At 37.7% G+C, this 23,805-nt stretch overlaps 1 protein-coding gene across 3 annotated transcripts in view; it reads left to right on the forward strand.

Moving 5' to 3' along the window:
- The window catches only part of BNC2 (basonuclin zinc finger protein 2), a 448,066-nt gene extending 424,887 nt beyond the window's left edge, over positions 1 to 23,179 (forward strand). For 2 of the 3 annotated variants that reach the window (XM_026680262.2, XM_026680261.2), the window contains one exon: positions 19,141 to 23,179. In XM_026680262.2, the coding sequence (XP_026536047.2) occupies positions 19,141 to 19,801 (661 nt within the window). In that variant the 3' untranslated portion in view covers positions 19,802 to 23,179. Of the gene's footprint in view, positions 1 to 7,458; positions 7,503 to 19,140 lie in introns of all 3 variants that reach the window. The other variant, XM_087957651.1, reaches the window with a different exon arrangement.
- Positions 23,180 to 23,805: the final 626 nt, after the last annotated feature.

Genomic DNA, 23,805 nt, shown 5'->3' on the forward strand with positions numbered 1-23,805 from the left:
AGGTCATGACTTCTGCACGGTCAGACATGTTACTTCACTTTTTCAGTTCCTGGATTCCTGTAAAATAAATACAGCCACACTACCACAGTTAACTGCTTCAAGTTACAAAGGAAGGAACTTGATGCATTGCCTCTCTCTGAGTAAAGGATGCTAATTGTAAACATTTCTCTTTAAATTTTCACAGAACAAAAAGCATGTGTGTTTGTCTGCAAGGTGGGAAAGGTGATTCAGCCCCCTGAATAAATTTAAAAACAAAATAATATTTGCTCAGGGTGAGTTATAAATAAATATGAGGCAACTATTGGTGCCAAGTGTGATTCTGCCATTAGGTTGCTAGTTAAATCAGTCCAGATTTAAACTTGTAAACTCCTTGATTTGTATGGAGAAAGACATCTGGATTGGGTTTATAAAAATCTGCTGATGTTTCCAGAACTAAATTTGTGTGGATATAGGCCTCTGGGTAGTTAGATCAAGAAAGCGGAAGCATGCGACTTGCTTATCTAGTTACCTGACTTCCAGCCCTGTACAGGTGTGCTTGAATAAATTAACATTAAATACGTCCGATGAGCCACTGAATACATTATCAACAAAGGTGAAGATGTGAACAAATACTACCTGCCTCCTGTTATCACCTCTTAAACACCACAGCAACCATCTCCCCCTCCTTTTCCATTCATCCCGCTAGCTTTTGAAATTTAGAAAGTTAACTTTTGGAAACTGCTTTCCAAATAAATCTATGTAATTTTTGAGGAGCCCATCAGTACTTCTGGAAAGGAGGTGCTTTAAAGGAGGTGGTGGTGACTTTAAAGGCATGTGTATAATTAACTGTGACTTAATAGGAGAAAAGATAGCACTTGAAGGTGTTAGCTGCTTGCGTAACAATCTAATAAAATAACTTAGAAGTGCCTCTTTTCTTTTTGAAAACTCTACATCCTCCGGCACACTTTCAGTTGTGCTGTAGCTTGAAGCCATTTCACTGGCGAGTTGGGACTGCTCGGCAAGGCAAGGAATTTGTTTCTTGCCTTGCCAAATCAACCCTGCAATCAGGCAGTGTCTTTGGTTCATAATGTCTTCTTTCCGTGATTAGTTAATTTTCTAACTTCATAAGAAAAGGAATCAGAAGTAAATAATGGCTGGCTGGCTTTGCATCTTTTTCCCCCTGCTGCATTCCTGTTCTTCCATGAACAGTTTGGTCTGAAAGCGGCTAGGGAATTCTACTTTCTTAAAATTCTTGGCAAAATGGGATAGCTTTATCTGAGATCCTCGGTGACTGATCGGAGATAAATGATCTGTAGAATTCTTCATCCACTGCCCCAAGTGAATGCCTTTTTCTTAAACTGGATGAAGGCATATGTAGTTCACTATAATCACATAGATTTTCCTCCCCCCACGTGGTCTCGGTTAAATCTCTCTTAGTGATGTAACAAGCCATTTGCAAACAATTTGCAGATATAGTTGGAAAGTATAATATAAAATATAGAAGCCTTTGCTAATGTTAGTAGTGGCAGAAGGCGAAGCCTTTCCGAAAAGCTAGGGGAAGTAGGGTGAGGTGGGACCAAGCTTTTTAAGATGTATAAAATCCACTCCTCTTCTTACAAGCTTAAGCAGAAAAATAATGAAGTTGGTTGAATAATGAAGTGGCTTGTTCGGTATTTGTTTGCAGTGTTAGAACAGTGTCTAAGTTGACAACTAGAAGCGATTTGACTGAAACCAGACATTTTTTAAACAATGCCATCCTGTCATATAAGCTGATATTGCAGGAAATTTAAACTAAATTATGATGTTAATTGCATTTCTCGGAGAGTTGGGGATGCTTTCCTTGAAACTTAATGAAGACCATGCATACTGATGCAGAGGAAGATAATAGAATAGAATTAGAATAGGACAATTTTTGTTTCAAAAGGGGGGTTTTGGCTGGAGGGGATTGGAACTAAACATATATTATGCTATAAAGATTAGGATGGTCAGCAGAAGTGACAGAATGATTAAAAGCACCCCTTAAATAAAGCCATTGATGAAGGACATTTTAATCAGGGTTCTATGTTCCACACCCTTTCTTTCAGATCAGAATTAGTCATTGGATTTTCATAGATCCATAATATGATACCACCACCCCAAAAGTGGTCTGAAAAAAGTCTTCCTCTTGATGTTGAGGTCAGTGCCGTATCACTCTTACCTCTTTTATTTCTGCGTGTCTGCCCCCACCCAAATAATAGGTGTTAAGACCCTCTATTTAAAACTCAATATTTACATAGCATTTTACAGTTTACTGAAGTATCCCATTGCCTTTATTGCTCTATAAATGAGCAATTATTAGACAGTATTATAATATCAACTAAATATCAATGGCTAATAAAAAAAATCAGTTTCTAAGCTGGAGCTTTGGGAGGCAAATCCTTTTAATAAGATTTGAAAGGAGCTGATTCTTTCTTTTCTAGGTTCAGAAATTTACAGACAGATATTCTAAGATCAGCATTATTGAAAATATCTTTTCTTGAATACAGGAGAATTTAGCAGTCTAATGTATATTTTCCCTTAAAAGACTTGAACTCATACACGAACAGAAAAGCTTTTCCCCACAAAATCTTTTAATTTGCCCTAAGTAGTATGTTACAAATATATAAACCATAGTCTTATTTGGGGAGGGGGGAAGCATTTTTTTCTGTAAAATTGAAAGAAAGTCAGGCTGGGATTCACTCGAACAACAGTTTTCACTGGTAGCTATTCGTTTTTATAAAGTTTCTAAATTCCAGTTTCCATATAAAATATGAATTTCAAATTATGAAATTCATGATAAATTCCAAAAGTGTTGACTTGAAGATTATGAAGTTCCTTTACTTTTCATTTTGAAGTCCTTGCCAGAATGGTTCTTTCTTTCTTATTTATCCAAATCACTTTGTCCCATAATTAAACTTGACATCAAACTATATTAAAAAAAAAGGTAGCCTAGTTGTATGTCTGTACATCTCAAGGACCGTTTTTATACAGGTTTACGGCTGCAGTCCTTGAAATGTCTTTTTAAAGATTGAGCATGAGAAGAATCACATGATTAGTTGCACCGACATTTTAGAAGTTGGTGAGATACCATGCATGATGTGAGTTTCAAGATTTCCTAAGAAAGGGTGCCCCCTTTCAGTGAATTTGGAAGGCAGTAGCTCTGCTGGGGAAACCTCAGAAGTTTGATAACCATATATAGAAACAGCACTCATTCTTTTTAGCCTATACAGTCACAAAGGGGGCACACCAGGGTCACTTGGCACACTAGTAATTGTGTTTTACAGACTTCTAAAGCAATTGGCTCAGTCAGTCCCAATTCAATAAAAGTGGAAAGCGAGAGCACTTTTGTTCTTCTCCTCCCCCCCCCTTTTTTTTTTACCCGAAATTATTTCATTCAGCAGTCTGTCTTTTTTATTACCAGGACTTGACATTAGCACTCCAAGCTATATTAGCATCCCTTTCAGTAGTTCAGTAATGGTATTAAAAAAACACTTAACTTCAACGGTGAATGGTTGTATGACAGTGCCATAAAAATCCACATTAAAAAAAAAAAATCTTATGTATTTGTCTCTGATTTTTTTTCCCAACTTGTTTAACCACTTCAAAACTGTGTTGTCATTTATAAAGACTTTCCCCCTAAAGAAACCTGCTGGAATACTGTGAATTTTCATGCCCCTGTTCCCCCAAAAGTCAGAAACCGTTTTAAAAGTAAAACATGGGAACTGAAATATAAGCTACTTCAGTAGAGAAGAATAGAACTGCATTTATTTTGTCTCTTCTAAAGCATACTGATGTCACACACACACACACACACACACCAATGCCTATTGGATTCAATAAGTAATTAAAACAGAGGGAAACTGTAATGGCATGTGACAGAAACCAAAGGGGGCAAACCAACAATCTCAAATATCAGAGATGAAGATCTTGGATATCTTGCATATTTGGGAGATGTTTGAACCTGGCACTCTCTCTTTATTATTATTTTTTCCTATCTGGAAGGAGACCTTAAATACTTTGGCAGTCTTGAAGCTTATAAATGACAACATCAGGTTCTAAATTTTGATTAAATATTCTGTAATTAATCAATAGTAGATATGAAGCAGTTGTTGGGGTCCAGAGCTGTAAAAAGCTTGAGACATAAAACATTACAAAGTAATTAGAGTGAGCGTCTTCACAAGAGAAAGGATTGTCTTCAATAAAGAGGTAAATGATAGCACCGTGTTTATTGTGGACGTAGGCAGCCAGTGCAATATGATAAACTGCAGGAGATACACATATCAGTAATCATCTGCATTATTAGTGTCATTAATCATAATTCTAAAAATATGACAGCAGCTGCCAACTTTTGACCAATTTTCCTTCTGCCTGTTGGCCATTATAACTTCACTAACAGACTGCAGAGCCCCTGTGTGTGTGGCAGTTTTGCATTGAGAATGGAAGGTTAATTATATTTCAGCTGCTGATTCCTTCTCTCCTTGGAAAAGCCTTTGCACTTTGACAATCCCAAAAGCTCACTGCTGTTAAACCAGTGAAACTACTTTATTGAAATTTTCTTTGTTGGTCAGGAATGAGTAGATGTGATATAAGCATCAGTCTGGGACAGTTGCTTACAGTTTGCGCTTCAGAGTGGCCTCAAAATGAAAACTCAATTTTTATTTCCTCTTTACTTTGCCTCTGAGGCATAGTTTTTTTAAAACAAAAACAAAACAAACTTTCTCCAAATTTAATATCCAATAACAAGAGATGTATGGAGCAATTCTATTAAACATTGGAGACCAGAACTGGCATAGATACATATCTGCTGATAATCAACTACTAAAGCTTAGATAGGCAATTACTAAAGTATTTTTTAAATGTGTATAAGGGAACATAGCAAATCAGAAACAAAACCAATATGCAGCTAGCAGTGCTTTAGAAATATTGAATCACAATATTCAAGTTTAAATACTTGCAAAAATAGTTTAGCACCTAAATAAACTATTATAGTTAACTTTTTAAATTAATTATCAGATTTTGTTTCTTCATGGCCACAACACAGTTCATTGTTAAAACATCACTTCAAGTCAAGAACTTTTGACTTTTAATATCATTCCTGTAATTTGAAATCTAGTCTACATAAATCATTCAGATTTCTTTCTAACGAGGAAATACATTGTTAAATTATTCCCAATATAATAACCTTAATTCAAGATCGGTAAAAACTTTCTCAAAGCTCATCAGTCCTTAACTGATTCATGAACTGAGCCTTCAGAATAAATGCAGTTCCATTTTTCAAATAATCTCAATGCTTTTCATCAGCCATTTTGAGTTTCTGGCTGTAAAGCACTGAACCAAGTCAAGGTGCATACACGTGTGAATAAACTTTTCGACTTACAATGCATTCCAGAAATGGAAGACATTGTTATAATCTCTTTGGAAAAACTGTATGTGAGCACTTCTGCACAATTTGTGAAATTACTCCAGCTGTTAATATGAAATATATGTCATTTCTTTATCAACATGCTGTGCAATTCCTTAAACCAGGTTGGAATTCCTGTGGTATAATGATGTATGTAGCACAAACTAGCATTTCAAACCAGAAAATAACAGATTTATTGCATAGGAGAAGAAGTAGCTATAATACAAATGTATGTAGGTAGCACATTAATGTCTAAATAGTATCATATGGCTTTAGTGCCAATAGACTTGGGAAGTCAAATACTATGGATGGAGATGTCAGGAAATTTATTTCCTGTTTCTTTCTAAAATTTGTGACCTACTTATTCTTCCACCTAATGGAGCTTCAGTTCAGAAATTCCTAAATATTGTGAGAATATTCTTAGGAGAATAAATTGGCATGAATTTTGGATCAAGTATTTTGCTCTAAAACCCACTGAATTCAAATGATCTTCCATGCAATAAATCTCAGGAATTGGTATTCATTAAAAAAAAATTGGCCTTTCATGGATGGCATGCAGAAGATCCATAAAAGCCACTGAAGCCACTCTCTTCAGGTATGTATGAATCACTTTGTGTGCAGATAGCTTGCAAACATTCAAGAGACGGGGAAAGAATTGATAATCTCAAACAATTAACCAGGACTGCTAATTATAATTAAGTTAGCCTATTGCCAACTGTGTATAAAGCTGTGGTCTAAACACAGTGCATATTCTACACAATTCCTTAGCGTATTTTAGCAAAACCTGGTCACTTTTTTTCCTTTACATGACACTGACTGATTTGGCATGTTATCAACTTTCAGTCCCCCATCACCACCACTTTCTTCCTTTATAACGAGATGGTTTGCTTCAAGCCAGCTTGTAAAGTGTGAGCTTGAAGTGCAACAGTTCCACATTTGGGAGTAACTCTGGCAACTGGTCCAGCGGTAATGCTTTTTGTTTGTAATGTCTTTTGATCTTAACTAATAACAATAGTAATATATTAAGATTATGTCTTGACTGTGAGCATGTGCAGCTGTTGAAAAATGTAACTCTATTCACACCACCAGAGTCATTTCAGTTAACACCTCAACAGGTATGTACTGAATTTCCAAGCCTTGCTAGAGTGGAGAATGCTCGCGTCTTAGTTTTGCAAGAAGCTGTGCAGGCAAAAAAGACCCTGCCAAGAGAAAATTACCTTGGTAAATTCAGGAAAAAAAAACCATTTGCCCCAAGGGAATACATGCAGTCAGCCCAGATATCATATTGATATTAATGCTTGGGAGCCTTCTGAGGGATAAAAATGGCTTCTCTTTTGCTCCGTCCTGGCATTTTGTATGCTAACGGCTCAGCCGCCTCTGCAGTTATCCCCAATAATTCTCCCTAATGTTTCCCGACTTACAACATTTGCAAAGTGGAGTAAATAAACCATCCATTTGGCTTGACCATATATGTCACGCTCTCTTATTAGCATATTACGAGTCATTTAGTAAACAAATTTGGTGATTTTGCTCATGTCAAAGTCAGAGAGAGCTCAGAAGATGATTAACATTCCTGGGACAGCCACGCTAATACATCGCTTCCTCCTCCACAGCTAAGTGGCTCCTCGGGAGAATTGCTCCTTGTTGACAAGAAGAGACTGTCAATTTTGTTTGCCTGCCACATTATGGGCCGTCAGGGGACGGGGGAATCCGGAGAGTGAAAAGCAGCAGAGGCAGCGACATCCTTCACTGCAGAGTGAGAAAGACGCCTAATTCTGATAAATGGCCCACCCCAACATATCCTACCTGTTATTACAACAGACGTGCCATATCTGTGCAGTAAATTAGCTAAACCCCTAAAGAGTTTGGTGAGAGCTTATCTCCAAGTGAATAATTTGAGCGGAGAGAGAGCTGCCTTCGTGACCGGTGTGAATGATTGGTTTCATATTGAAAAGGGTTGCAATGACTAAAGTTCCACATCTTGAATTTGCAAGAATTTTGCCTGTTCTTCATTTCCTGCATTTAATAAGCGCTTCTTTACTTCTTCTTTTTTTTAATAGGTGCTGAACTGTTTTTTACCTTTTGGATTTTCTCCCTATAAAAGGTTAATATTTTCTCAGATTCTATGCCATTTGTAAAAGCTTTAGTGACCAATGTTGCTCGTGGTGCTGGGGGTTGAACTGCAATTGCATTAAGGGGCACAATATTCTGCCAGCAAATGTTGCTTGAAATAGGAGTAACAAAAACCTTCCTATTAAGCATCATCACTTATGGAAACAGGGTTGAAAAGATAGTAAAGAGAGAATTCATGAAAACCAAGATAAGAAATAGTTTGGTTATTTCTGAGTTTCAGTCTCTATTCATAATTAACCCAACTGTTACGATCTGCTTACTATGATTTTGAACAGAACTGAAGTATTATACCATGTTGCTCTACATATAGGCTACCTGGTGCTGCCATGTTGCTCTATTACATAGGCTACCTACTGTGGCCAAAAAATAAAATGCATTCAGTTAAATAGAAAGCATGAAGGTTTGCCATTTTTTTCAAGTTAAAAAAACAACAACTGATTTTATTAACATTTCACAGGATAACTTTAAAACATAGTTAAAACCTGTACGTATGTTGTTGATCTTCCGCAGGAATTCGTCAACTATTTACCTTGAATAGCTGAACCCTCTAGCTAAGCTGTTTTGAATTTTAGGCCAAAGTAAACATGCAAGGATAAACAAAGCAAAGACCAAACTATTCCACTTTATATGGATTTAGCGTAAATGTCTTTTAGCTTTTAAATGTCTTTTGTCAAAAATGCAGGGAAAGGAGCATTTGATGATGTAGCAATAGGACGTAGACTTATACACCGCTTCACAGTGCTTTACAGCCCTCTCTAAGCAGTTTATAGGGTCAGCCTATTGCCCCAGCAATCTGGGTTCTCATTTTACCCACACACATTTCATTTTAGGCAATCTTTAACTCTGGAGGAGACATATCTACAACATCGTGTGAAGAAACAGAACATTTAAATCCTACCCACCTACCCCTGAGAATTTCTCAGGGGTAGGTGGGTTGGGACTTAAAAGTATCAGATGCCAAAATGATTTCCCTTACTTTTTTGTCTTGTGTTGTATTTGCTACAGTATGATTTGCCCTGCTGTTTTTTTTCCTTCTTTAAAGCCTTGTATATATTGCCTGAATCAAGAAAATTTCCAGTAACAAGAAGAGTGACTGATCTGAGAATGTCAGTGGATCTAACTGTGCAGTTTTCCAGAGTGAAATGAATATGATCTGTGTTTGGCTACAGATGTTACCTTCAGAGAATATCATAAGCTTAAGAAAAGTATCCCCCAGGTTGATTTCCATTAATACTCGCAAAAGCCTCTAGGAATGCATTCCTCCCCCTGCCCTACCCTCAAGACCACCCCCAGTAGGCCAAATATTCAGGCCTTTCCATTGAGTGCCTCTCTTTCTTCTCCCAACAAGAATTCTTCCTAGATTTAAAAGCACTGGGCTGGCTGCGAAAAAGGCAAAACGTGAATGATTGGAAAAGCTTACACTTCCGCTTCTGCTTTGAAGGTGGAGTTGCGTAGAGTTGTTTTTATTAACTTTGCAGCACCTCTTTCATGTACCAGACATGTAGCGTTTTCATAAATTAGTTCGTATATCTGCAAAGTAATAATTAAATAGAAGGATTTAGACCATTTTCAGTGAGAAAATGATTGGCCACAATGTGCACATTCTGCACAAACCCCTGATGCATAGAAAAATTAACATTGCTTTAAAAACAACAACAGCAATGGATGGGCTTAAGATTGGGAAAATTAGAAGTGAAGCAAAGCCAAAACTGCCAGATTCTGAATTTCAGATGAATATCTCCAAGTATACATTGGGGTATGAGGAATTAATCTGAGAATGTCAGAATCCATATCTCAGAGTCAGATATTTGGGGCATTTGCTGCAATATAGTTTTAGGAAGTTAGAGAAATGAGTAGGTTATGTTAATACAATACCTTGACAAATATTATCTATTGTATTCTGCTTTAATTGTTATTGTCTTCTTTGAGGAGCCTTTGAAGCTGCTAGTTTTGTTATGTATGTTATGTTTTGTGAGACTGAGATTTATTCACTAAGGATCTGTGTTGTGCTGGTTTAAGTTTTTTTTACCCTGATACTCTGCAGGATTTCTTGATTTTGTAGAACAAGGGTAGGTCACCTCTTGTCTGCATGCTCTGTTCCCCTAGAGCTCCAAGATAGTTCTGCCAAAATTTAGCATCAAATCGTCTAATACAGGGCTCTCCAACCTTGGCAACTTTAAGCCTGGTGGACTTCAACTCCCAGAATTCTGGGAGTTGAAGTCCACCAGGCTTAAAGTTGCCAAGGTTGGAGACCTCTGGTCTAATAGGAGCAGTGAAATCTCATCTCCCCCTCCATAAAACCACTAAGCTTTCTGTAAAACAAAAAATAAATATATATTTTTAAAAAAATCAGTGCGGTTAAATCTCCTATAAGCATATCACAGCTATTTTGGGGTTTTGTAAAAAAAAAAAGAAAGAAAGAAAGAAAGAAAGAAAGAAAAAGAAAGAAGAAAGAAAGAAAGAAAGAAAGGAAGGAAGGAAGGAAGGGAAGGAAGGAAGGAAGGAAGGAAGGAAGGAAGGAAGGAAGGAAGGAAGGAAGGAAGGAAAGAAAGAAAGAAAGAAAGAAAGAAAGAAAGAAAGAAAGAAAGAAAGAAAGAAAGAAAGAAAGAAAGAAAGAAAGAAAGAAAGAAAGAAAGAAAGAAAGAAAGAACTCCAAAATTGAACTGAGGGAGTGTTCAAAGGCTTGGTCCCATGGGAAAAACTGTGGGGGTGAGGAGACAAGTGGAGATGTCTTCTTTTGAAGAATTTTAAAACTAAAATTAAAAAAATCATGATATCCCTGTCTATAAAGGCAAATAAAGAAAACTGAAAGTACAGTTCCCCCAGTTACAAAAAAGTTGCTTTTCCCTGTTTTTCTACAACAAAAAATATTTAAAAATTATTTACTGGTTCAGTTTTGTATCTATTGTACTTCTAAACTGCCCTAATCAAATTGTGTGTGTGTGTGTGTGTGTGTGTGTGTGTGTGTGTGTGTAGTGCCTTTTGTGTTATACAGTAGCACAGCTTCGTTGGATGTGCACATTCCCTAGAATAGAGCCATTCACTATTAAAGTCAGTGGGGCTACAATACAAGACATACAAAGTGTGTGATATGTGAAATAAAGAGGACACTACAAATCAGATGTGGCTACCCACCTCCAGAGATTGAAGTCTGAAAATTTAAGACACCTTGAATTTAGCCCATAACTTTAACAATAGCAATAGCACTTAGACTTATATACCAGTTTATAGTGCTTTCCAGCCCTCTCTAAGCGGTCAACCTGTTGCCCCCAACAATCTGGATCCTCATTTTACCCACCTTAGAAGGATGGGAGGCCGAGTCAACCTGGAGCCTGGTGAGATTTGAACTGCCAAATTGCAGGCAGCCGATAGTCAGCAGAAATGGCCTGCAGTACTGCACTCTAACCACTACGCCACAGAGGTGCAATTTATATTATGTTTAAACTGTTTCTTTATTGCACTCCAAAGCTATGGCTAAATTTGAAAAAAAAAAAATCAATCCCCACAAAATAGAAATATAAGTCAAATTCATTCAATAGATATGTAATTACGTATCAGAATCAATAACCATTATAGAGGAAGTATATGAAAAATGCAAAGGCCAGAAATAAACTTTCTTTAAAAGGCAGAAAGTACCTAAACTTCATGATATGTTTAGGTTAATATTTTTAAGTATTGGTTTGATTTATTTATGTCTTAGATTTAGATTCTGCCTCTCCTTCAGGAACTCAAGCTGGCCTACAATGCTCTATTTCTTTCAGGCTTCCCCCTAAAGCAACAGGCCTGAGGGGGCCACAGTTACCTCATGATCTTCCATGGCCATGGTTAAAATTGAACCCAATCCTCCTGGTTCTAATACAACTTCCTACTGCATTTTAAAATAATGAACTGAGGAAATGTTGATAGTGCCTCATTCAAAGATAATTTTTTAATGTAGCTGAATTGTAATTTTAATATATTCAGATATCATTTCTAAAAAATGAAGTTTTTGTTCTAAAGAAATCTTTTATCAGCACTACCAATAATATTTCTCACCACACTAATACTTTGCCTTGTACATTAATGAAGTGATGTATTGGAGGAAGATCTTCCTTCAAGAAACTTAGTTATAAGGACGTGTTAATTTACAGTTGCAAAGACCCCTTCTTTAAATTTATCAAGCTTTCTATGGAATCTGTTCCAAATCTAAAAAGCTCCAGAGGAAAATGTATAACCCCTTTCCCCACTTTCTGTCATTGATTCTACATTCCATTCATTTGCTTCCTCTAGGCAAATGAACCTAGAAGAACCACTACTTAGAAGGAGAAATCTTTTTCCTTTTTCTGTCTTGTCACTGATTTATGTATATGAATCAGCAGCCACATTAAAAAAAAAAAAAAAGATGGATCCAGGTCAGAGGGCCTGAGGCCAGCAGTAAACCCTTTCTGGTGCGATCCTGCCCAGATTTTCCCCATGCTATGAAAAAAGCAATGTGGGAATTTGACCATACATGTAAAATGTTGTTGAAATTTTCATCTTTTTTCAGTCTCCCTATAGTAATTTAAAAAATATAAGCTATTTACCTTTAACACTTAATCATCAATCATCTATGGCTGTAATATTACTGACCAATATGGAAAAGATAAGACTATAAAATATAGCAAACAACATTGTCTCAGTTCCAGGTAAACAAACTAAGCTAATTGGTGGAGAGGGAACTCCGGCCCAGGAAACCCAGTTGCCGATGGTCTACGACAGAGTTGGGAAATGCCAATGTTTTCCTACAGGAGCTGAGGGTTCCAAATAATACACCCATAGCAAACAGAACTCTGAGGTGGATAGTTCCTCGAAGAATAGTTTTTATTGGATAAATCATATTGACACAGGCTGGTGAAAACCGACTCTAAATGTTCCTGCGGTTTTCACCTAATTTCACCTAATAATAAGTTTTTCCCCTTTCTCCAAACAGTCAGTCACATGGTCCAATCAGAGTGCAACCCGGTTATTTGGTAATGTCTCTTCTCCTTACTTCAGCCACTTGTGGGAATGTCCTTGGTTCCCAGGGCAAACTATTTTGTTTTGGCTACACTATCACTATTCCCTCTCTCTCTAACTCTCATCTCCAGTGTGGCAACCCTGGAGCCTCAAAATGGCCTCAGTCAGCTCAGCTCCAGAGTTGACACTAGATGTTTTTGTTAGAAAGCATTATATCATGGATGGGAAACTCTCATGTTTCTGAGTTATATCTCCTAGCACCTTAGCCAGCATAGTTCAGGGTGAAGATCTCTGGAAGGTATAATTCTGCAATATTTGAAGAGCTATAGTTCTTTAACTTGCATTTAGGCAGGGCAGCCGTATCTGAGCTAGAGAAACCTGGTCAACCACTTTGTTAGAAGAAAACAAAGTGATTCAGAATATCCAACTTAGCCCATATCTAGTAGTCCTGTCTAATTTAGGTCACCTTCAATAAACATTTCTCACTTTTCTCCATGTACTATAGGAGCAGGACTTAAGAGATGATAGGGATGAGCCTGCACTTTGGTGTTCATATATTAGTGTAGGAGGCACACTTAAGTAAATATCTTGTTATAGTTGTTTTTTCTTAGCTATGGGCCAACACTTTGTCTATGAACTGCATACTGTACTTTAAAAATAATGGATGTGACTTGGGTAGAAACAAGATTTCAAGAAGTCAACATTCTCTTTCATCTATTGAATAAATTTCTGTTTCTAAATTCAAGAAAGGGAAACAATTCAAGAGTGGGTAACAATTTTTGAAACTTTTTAGATGCCGCAGCCATTCCTTTCTTTAATGGCTGCAGTGCCAGAATGGCTCTCCTTCTTCTTACAGTATACAATGGAAAAACAAGGGCTGGCCATAGATCATAAAAAACTGGGGGAAATTCATGGTCAGAGCTGTGCCAGAGGAGAAGGGAAAGATTTAGAATTGCCATCAGATTTTAAACCACAGAAAAATTTAAAACAAATGTAGGGATTCTGAGTCTAAGGGAAGCCCCTAACATTTTTGTAACACTATTGGTATTTTTCACTTGTTAGTTTTTGCCTGAAGACATCTTTGCAAGCTTTTCTTTAATGAAATACTTAAAGTAAGGAAATAAGTAAGCTAAAAGCTCCAAGAACAACCATGTGCCTTAGAAAAGCTTAGAAATAAGCAGTGATTACTCTTAGGACTAAATAGTAGATAAAACATTTATCTATTAAGAAGTCAGTAATTGGGAAAGACAGGTTAGAGTGGTTGATCGTGCTGGACGTCTACACAGAACTGTGATATGCAAAGTATGATAGATTAATGACATTAAAATGCAATTCCTGTGTTTAGATTTGGGAGATGGGAGAAGTTCCTAACACACTCCAGTTCACCAGATTGTCAGTGGATCAACACAGTAGAGAAAGTCTATGGAGATTCTTAATCATCCAGGTCATGGTTGACTTGGATGACTTAACTTTCTTATTTGTTTGTTTTTTCCTTGTTTCATTTCTCATTCAAGGAGCTTCTTCAGTTTTAACTCAGAACTGAAGAAGCTTCTTGGATGAGAAGCAAAACGTTTTCAAAGAAAAGAAAAGAAACGAAAATTGACAAAATCCAGTTGCCTTTTGGAAAAAGCTCTGTTGGGACAAGTAGAGAAAATAACAGAAAACAAGAAAAGCTTATAGGAACATTCTGGATTCAAGAGCTTCAGGACTTGCCCTTCATTGTTGCTTAGAAGTGAATGAGTCACCCACATGTGACGTCAATTTCAACATATAGACTACTATTTGGCATAGAGCTAAATCGTATATATATTTTAGGGTGCCTTCTATAGCAATCCAATTATACTCATGCTTAAAATCAGTGGCCCTCAAGATGGTCCCCATACGATTAAACCCCATAAGCCTACTTCAAATCTGGAAACAGCTTACTGTTCAGTATCCTGCCAGTTTCACAGCCAATTTGAACTAAATTTTGTTATTAAACAGAACATGTTAAAAAAAATCAGTATCCAAATAAATCCAAGGTGTTTTCTTCCCAATAATCCAATGTGACTTAGATTTACATATGAAGGATGATTTTTTTTCAGTATGAGAAATAGACACAAAGAAACTAATGGAACAGAATAAATCCTTGTGAACTGTGGTTGCACAATGGAAATCGACTGCTATGAATGAACTCATATCCCAAAGTTATGAACAGCAGAGCTAATGCCCCTGCAAATGAGTTCATCTGATTATTGCATTACACCTGAATCAGTTGAGAAAGCAAGTTTTTTTTAAAGCTAGGAATGACACTTAATTGAATAAAAGTCAGTGTAATTATATTAGGAGAAGCCAATGCTACTTCTGACAGCGGAAAAAGGCCCTTGCCAGAAAGAGTGCCAGAAGTTGCCCACTCATTTCTGCACATCGTTTGCCTGACAGATATTAAGGGCTGGTACATAGTTTAATCAGATTACTGATAGTCAGCGCTGTAAATGATAAGTCAATGGCCATGGCATCACTTTCTATTGATAGCCGAAGCCATCTGCAACTTTGAAATCATCATCAAGGAAAATAAGCAGCCACTTCTACTTGGAGAAAGATTTTTGTGTATGTGTTTGCGTCCCCAATGATGCAACATTAATACATATTTGTGTCTTGTGTTCAAGTAATTCTTGGTGATATTCTCACATAGATCCAATTGTTTGTTTTTGCCTGCAGCCAATGAAGGAAACTAAATAATAGACAACCTAGCTCCATTTACAGACAAGGCACCTTGTCTGTGCTATATTTTAGCAGGGGAAAAAACATAATCTAGGCTCAGTTCGCATTAATGTTTATCGTTTCATGTCATCCACAGCAGAGCTCATGTACTGCAGTGAGATGCAAATGTGATTGTGGGAAATCTAACTTCAGTTCATCACTTAGCTCTGGAGACCTTTTGGCAAAGCCCCCAATCTCACTGTAAATTTTGCATAAGTGGGATTGCTAAAGTACAATTCAGAGAACCTGTGTATAACTTTTATATGACTTTTTAATTTGCATGTGTGTGTGTTGTTTTGTTTATTTGCTTATGACTTATTCAATGTACTTGTGAAGCTAAAATATTGTCCTGAACTTCTCTAGAGACAATACAGGTTACAAATAAAACAACTGAAAAGGTGTTTGTGTATAGTAGTTGTCAATGTGCAAAACATTGATTTTATTCTGGAAAAAAAGCATGTTGCCATGGCAAGAAACTATGTCATGTGGTTTGTACATGGAGGAACCACCCCACCTCTTTTTGCATGATGCTATCAGAGGAGCAAACACATTTCATAGATGTAACATTGTGCTGTGCTGTTGAACACATTGGCAATGCAGTTCCATATTCAGATGTTCACAGCAAAATGCTTCCTATGTTTACTTAGAAATGTTTCCTTTGAGTTCTTTATCGTATGACAAGTGGGCAAGAAATCCCTTTGCTGAAAAGGCTGTGAGGCTGTCCCTCTGTTATCATTTATGTACGTGAACCCTGCATGAATCTGTTCAGAAGAAAAATGTGGGCAACGCATATTTGCTTCCCCCCCCCTCTGATTTATGATTTATGGCTTTAGATTGTGTGGTTGGTCCAGCAACCATCAGGACAACAGTGTAAGTGAGATGATGGGTGACAGAAAATGATCTCACAGCCAAAGCATTTTTAGCCTGTATTTTATTGTTTAAATATTCTCTTTTCATTTTTTTTAAAGCCAGATGTGACTGGATTGGAATGTGAATTTGTTCTCTTTCTTTTTCTCTCTGCCTCTTTCTTTCTATCTCCTATATTTTCTCTGCCTCCCTCCCTCCCTTTTTCTCTCTCTCTCTGTCTCTGCCTTCCTCCTCCTTTTGCGATCTCGATTTAGCAAAAGATTAGAAAGCTGAACTTATCACAAGGTAAGCTCAGCCTTCATAAGTGCAGTGTTGGGGATAGTGTAATTCCCTTCTTTAATTAAATCAGTGCTACAGTACTTGGTGTAAAATGATACTTTCACTCTTGTGGATAAAGTTGCTTTACTCCTGCCTACCACCTACCCTACCACCCTATTCCTTGGATGTATCTCTCAGTAGCCTTTTCTCTTATTTGGGATCCAAAATTACCCATCCTTCCTTTTCAATCCACCTTTAACTGTCTTCTTCCTAAGAAGAGTAGTTTGTTAGCCTACCCTGCTGCGTTTAATGAATTAAATCAATCCTGACACTATATAGAATCCCTCTCCGAGGAAATGGGTGGTTCAAAAATATGAGAAAAATAAAATAAATAAATAAAATATAATGCATCCTCTATTTATATTTGTCTATGAAAAAAATAACTTTTTATTTCATTTTATGGCACAAGTGGGTACATTTTGGGATGGCTAGTTGAGAGATACACAACTAATGGATATATTACTTGGCAGCCCATGTGCAAATTACACAAAGAAATCTAATTGCAGGATCCAATCTGGGTCAGTCACCGGGTCCAGAAATTTAGTTTCTGAGCTTTTGGATTTCAAAAGCTTGAGTCCAAAAGTTCGGAAGACTAAATCTTTAGTCCCGGTGACCGACCCAGATTGGATCCTGCAACATTATCCTGAGACATGTATATTCACCTTCATTCATGTGGAATCTACTGTATTTTTCGCTCCATAAGACACACTTACTTTTCCCCCAAAGTGGGTGGAAATGTTGGGGCGCCAGTGCTGGTCCTTTGGTGAATAACAGCTAGGCCGTGGTGGCAGAGTCCTTTTACAGTGCTGAACCCCACCTCTTTTGACTTTGTCATTGCCTGCCTCTTCTGTCTCTTTTCCACAGTGCAGGAGTCAATAGGCAGAGCTGGCACATGAGAAGACACCTATCTGTGGTCCTCTCAGGCTCCGCCTGATATATTTTTTTCTTGTTTTCCTCCTCTAAACTTAGGTGCATTTTATGGTCAGGTGTGTCTTATAGGTAATTCCCTGATCTTTGGTTGATGATATTTAGATCCAAATCTGCCTCAATTTTTCAATGCACATGTGAACATTTGAATTACTGTAGAATAGAAGGATAAAGACACGCACTTCCATCTACATTGGAAATGCATATTGCCAACCACTGTCAGACTGGAAAGCATTCTTGTGCATAGCTGTAGCTGGATTGGAAACTGGATTTTTTTTTAAAAAAAAAAAAGTTCTTTATTAAAATCTTTTCTATGAGTCAGTTGTACATCTGATCTTTGTAAATGTGCAGCTGATTTATATATGCCCTCTGCTTTAGTTCTACATGGCAGGGCAAAGTTTGAGGATTTATCACGGCTGCCCCATCAAAGTTGAGGAATTTGCTTTGTAACACACAATTACTGCTTATGGGACTGTGCATGTTGGTTCAGTTTACTGGGTGACCTCATACTCTGGAAGCCCTGGTTGGTAAGATATTAAGTGCCTGGCTCCCTTTCCAAATGTTTTCTGGTGAAATAGATCTGGGTTTAGAAAAAGGCATGGGTTTACCAGCATTGTACAAATTGTATGGTGTGACTTGGCATGTTAGAATTTGGACTGGAGACCATGGCAGATAACCTATGAAATGCATAATGTTAAGAAAAGAACTTGCACAAATCAAAGTTTCAGGTTTCAGTAGGATATTTTGGCACCTTTGAATATGTCTTTCTAACAAAATATACTAAGAACCGAAGATTCGTTGAGGGAGAAGGAAAACAAAAATATATCAAAATTATAATAGGTCCATACTTATGCCCTAGTATAGGGGTGTCAAACTGGATTTCTTTGAGGCTGGATCAGCATTGTAGTTCTTCTCTATGGACCAGCTGTGGGGGGGAGATGGGACAGATGCATCCTGCTGTCCAAAATGGGGCATGGGGGGGGGGCACACATGCTCCCCACATCCTGTTTTCACTAGCAGAGGCATTGCTGGCTGGTCCTTTGCTATTTCCAGGCTCACCCCATGGGACAGATTTAAACACCCCACGGGCCTTGAGTTTAACACCCTTACCCTAGGACTTTGATCACTTGTAATGAGCTATATAGTCAACATAGAAACAAGTCTACCCCTCATGACTCAACAAATTTTTAGTAACTAAGAAAGCCACACATGGATTGCTATCTTGTAAAATGGCCTCTTTTCTTTCCCTACCAATTTTTTAAATTGTTTCATTCAGTTTTAACGAATCCTGTTCATAAATACTAGAGGTTACCCCACCCCTCTTCTTGGTAAGAGGATAAATCAGTTTAAGATACTTTTCTAATTAGCCTTTGTTCCCAGTTGGCTCCTATGGTTACATGTATCAATAGGAACCAACGCTGTGATTTGGTAAAGAAATTCCATCGAATACCCTCCCCATTCGTTCATATGACACCATGTTTTTGAAAAGAAAAGTGGTAATCAATCACACCGCCAATTAGCCTGATACAGAGTACGATAACCATACCAAAAAAAGAAAAGAAAAGAAATTGAGTTCATGTGGATTTGCAGCATCTTGCCTTGTGTTTATAGGAATGGTGTCCAAACCGTCATGCTTGCGTTTCTAAAAAAACAAAGAGCAACAGTTGTGCTACTGCATGAACATTGCTTGTTATGGTTTTTATCCCTTTACTAATATTTGCACTATAATCCATATCGCATATTTCTTTTCCCTCCCTGTCTCTTTCCTCTCTCTTTCCCAGACACAGTGCTAATATAAATCTGCACCGTAAACTATTGACCAAAGAACTGGATGACATGGGACTGGATTCCTCTCAGCCTTCCCTTAGCAAGGACCTCCGTGATGAATTCTTGATGAAGATCTATGGTGCTCCACCCCACTTGGGTTTTGATCTACGGGAAGACACCTCCTCCCCAGCAGGAACCGAGGACTCCCACTTGAATGGATACGGACGGGGTATGTCGGAAGAATACATGGTATTAGACCTGAGCACCACCTCCAGCATCCAGTCCAGCAGTAGCATCCATTCTTCCAGAGAATCGGATGCAGGAAGCGACGAGGGCATCCTTTTGGACGACATGGATGGGGTCAGCGACAGCGAGGAATCATCACACAAAACTGAGGCTGCAGCCTTAGGGGTCAGCTTGAATGCTGAAGTCCCTGGGTCGCTCATGTTTAACAGTGTTTCCATGAACAATGGGGGGATCATGTGCAACATCTGTCACAAAATGTACAGCAACAAGGGGACTCTCAGGGTGCATTACAAAACGGTACACTTGCGGGAAATGCACAGATGTAAAATCCCTGGTTGCAACATGATGTTCTCCTCGGTCCGCAGCCGAAATCGGCACAGCCAGAACCCGAATCTGCATAAAAACATTCCCTTCAGCTCACTAGATTAATCCCAAGATGGACACGGTCAGTGCCAGCTCAAAAATTAAGACCTTATACTTCTTCAAATTGCCATTTACAGACTCTTCTATAAATATATATAAATATAAATATATAAATATATATCTTTTTTTTCCTTTTTTAAAAACAAAACAGAAAAAGACCGGGTGCTTTCCTTCCCCCATGCCCCCTCATTCCCCACCCCCCTTATTTTTGTTCCTTTATTTTGTTATGTTTTTTAAAAAAAAACAAGAAAAAAAATTATGTGGGTTGGGATAATATCTTTAACCTGGGATAACATTTCCACTGCTTAAAACAAAAACTAAAAAATTAACAAACGAACTTACCTTTTCAAACTCGCTTTTGTTATAAAATGTGTGGTCATCTCCAAAAAGACTGTTTCTTTCATCAGTGACTGTTGCCTGCAATCTTAGAAGAGGAAAGGAAAAAAAAGAAAAGAAAAGAAAAACCCCTAACAACAAAGCACTGCAAAGATATTAAAACGAGAGAGGAAAAGGACAACTTCTATTGTTTTTGTGTATTTTAAACCTTTGAGAGGTCCGGCAACTACGCATGGCTGTTAACACTTGTATATATTGAGCCTTGAAAGGCCCATGATGTAAAACAATTGTATTGATGGTGGTTTAACCTTTTCTTTGTTTGTTTGTTTGGGTTTTGTTTTTTTGTTTTTTTGTTTTACATTTACATTTACATCCAGCTGTGAGATATGTGGGGGTTGGGGGTTAGGTGGGAATAGTTTGCTGGCTAGCTCAATTCATTTATATTAGCTTCAGTGCACATTTTTTTTAAAAGAAAAGAAAACAACAAGTTCCATTTTTAACTACCTGCTAGAAACGCATAAGGGGAGGTGCTGGCATGCTTTAGAGCACCTGATTGGATACAGGTTTTCCTTGTTTTGTTTTTATTTTGGTCTTGTTACGATTACATAAATCCAGTCATGCACTTTTTTCTTACACGATGTGGGGATGTGTAATAATATCCATACCCTTTTTTCCCTTAAAAGTATTGCCATACTATCAGTGTCTTATTAAGGAAAAAAAAAAAAACCCTACCCTTTGTTCCATGTGATGTCTGGTCAGTATGGCAGGCAAATGATGAACAAAAATCGTGTTACGCGTTAACATGAAACTGCCAACTTTGCACACGTTTTCAGTAACCAAAATATATTAATCGGCTGGTATTAACCACAGGCTAAGGTTGTGGCAGTGAGGAAAGGAAAAAAAAAAAACAATCCTAGGAACTGGGGAGCAACGGAATATCATACCCAAATATATTTCTCAGGTCCTAAAAATGATGCACATTTGCAAAGCAAGGCCGCAGTTCTGTGTTTAAAAATAAAAAAGGAAAAAGAGGAAGGAAAAAAAAAAAAGAAGGCAGAAATTATTTACTAAGAGACAACGGAGGCATTTCTTCAACTTGAGCTTTTAGGAAAGTGGTGCAAGCCAGCATCTGTTTACCTGGAAGTAATCCTCATTACACTGGGGTGGGGTGGGAACTTTCTCTCTTGGAGGCCTTTGCAAAAGGTTGCATTGTGGTTATCACAAAGCCACTCTTGATCTCTCCCCCACCCAAAACTAATTGCCCTGCCAACATTCAGGAAATGCAGTTGTGTGATGTAATGCTACTGAGTGTTTACCCACACCAGTCAGGCACACTTTCAGGGTGTGTTGAAGCTCTGAAGACAATGGCGTTATAAATCTTCTTCTCCCCCCCCACCCTTTCTATCCCCTGAAGAGATCAATAGAAAAAGGCTTGGGAGGGGTAGGTGAGCTTTTTGAAGGCATACATCTCTGTCGCATTCCCTTGACTTAAGAGAAGGCTTCAAAATTCCTGAAGTGAAGACGTTCCTATGTTCCTGAAGACTGAAGACTTGGGCCGTGGTTGTCTTCCAAAGAGAACCACCGGCCTCTGCAGAGTTGACTTGTCCGCACTGGAAGGTGCAATAGACTGATTAAGGCATGTTTTATAGAAGCAATCAAAAGCCATTAACAGCACAAGCACTTAAAGCTTGAGAGATATGCGCTGTTCATTTTGGTTGGGTGACCACCCTTCGGCAGAGAGAAGCTGACAGCTGTGGGGGGGGGGGGAGGGAGAATCCAGAGCAAATTTCAATGTTTTGGTTGTTTGTACTTTCCAAAAGCGATTTGTCAAGAGAGAATCACAGTGGAGTTAGGAATGAGCATCCAAGAAGAAACCAGGGAGGAATCTGCACACGGACCCATTTCAGTTGTTCCCGTTTCTGGTGTTTACACATGTTGCCTGAGCGTGGCAAAGCCACACTAGCAGCCTCTCTAACCCCGACCTACTGAGGGAATGATATTTGTTCAAGCTCGGCAGCAAAGCTCATGATGGTATGTGTCATATAACAAATCCTTTCTTGGAAGGATACCTAAGGAGTATTTCCCCCATGCAGTATATTACTAATGCACAGAAAATGTTTTTCTTTCTTAGAAGTTTCTCCCGTGACTGCAAAACCAGAAATGGTTATTTGTTTTCAGCCTTCGAGTTGAACCAGTTATGTACTTTCCAACCACTGTTCATTGTATAATAACTCAGTCTGTTAATTTTATTAGAGGAAACAATTCCTCCTCTTCATTGGCCCCAATCCAACTCTATAGTAGTTTGTGGTGTCCAAACCCCATTAAAGCCATGGGAAGAAATTAGTCACAGCTAATGTAAATCCTAACTTGATCATAAGTAGCTTGGTGCCTTTGTATACTAAGTATTTTTCCCCTAACAACAAAGCAAAGACAATAGTTACAGTATTTTCCATGCTTGTTTTAAAAAAAGAAAAGAAAAGAAAAGAAAATGGGGAATGAAAGCTTCCTTAATTAAAATGCCTTATTTCAAATCACATTTCTCTGACTTCAGTTAGTGAGCATAAGTCTTGACATGATCTCCAGAATTCATAGAGACTCTTAAAAAATACTGACCAGTTTGTCAAAGTATGTTTATGTCAAAAATATGTTTACATCAAAACCGCCACAATTTTTGCTGACTTGATTTTTTTTTTTTCATTTGTGCTTTGTCTTTTCCCCCCTCAAAGTCTTACTTTTTTAAAAAATAAAATTGAACGGAGAGAGGTTTGTTTTGTTTTATGCTGCATAATGTGTCATGCACTTGTGAAAGGGAATAGAGAAAGCAAAGGTGTAATTCTTCTCAAACCTAATGACATTCAGCAGTGCTACATGTCCTGCGCTGTGTTTTCAAACACTTACCAAGATAGTAAGAACAAAGCAAGAAGAAATATTGACAAGGCAAAACAGACCTAAACAAATGGCTAAATGATATCTAAGGAACAAAAAGAATAAAAACACTGTTTTTGAAGTATGTATGGTATAAATAAATATCATTTTTAATGAAAAACATGCTTGAGTTATATAAATAATTCTTTCCCGAATAAATCACTGATCTGCATTCTCATTTTACATTTGTTTCTGATAAAGGTCAAATCGCTTTAGTAAAGCAGATTGGAAACTTAAACATCATCAACTAGGCCTTATTCAACAAATAAGCTGAATAGATATCTTTTTTTTTTTTTACAGAAAATGAAACAGGATGATAGAACATTTTGAATCAGAAAAGAACGGGCACATGGTTTAGACGTTAGCACTCCTGTCTCCCAAGATTTTGAAGTAGAAGATAAGGCACTGTGGGAATTCTAGACTGCTTATATCAACCTTATAATATAGTTTAAAATTATTCATCATACGTTTGTGGTCGGTCTTAGCTTGTGAAGGCCTTTCTAGCCATGGGAATGCAGAAATTCTGTGAAACATTTTCTCTCTCTCGCTCTCTTCCTTTTGCAAGGTATTGATATTTAGAGATGGATGAATTGCAAATTCAGTACTGGGCTGCAGAAAATCCCCATTTCAAGTTCTGTGGCAGCTCCTTATGGGCTGTATTAAGGGTTTCAACTGGCTCTTTTAAGGCTTATATTTCCCTCAATATAAGGAATTGTTCCAAAGTAATTTAAATGATTTTATTGTTACCC

This window comes from Notechis scutatus, chromosome 2, assembly GCF_049901735.1.
Source record: "Notechis scutatus isolate UNSWTSFEM ecotype Mainland chromosome 2, rNotScu1.2, whole genome shotgun sequence".
Taxonomy (NCBI): domain Eukaryota; kingdom Metazoa; phylum Chordata; class Lepidosauria; order Squamata; family Elapidae; genus Notechis; species Notechis scutatus.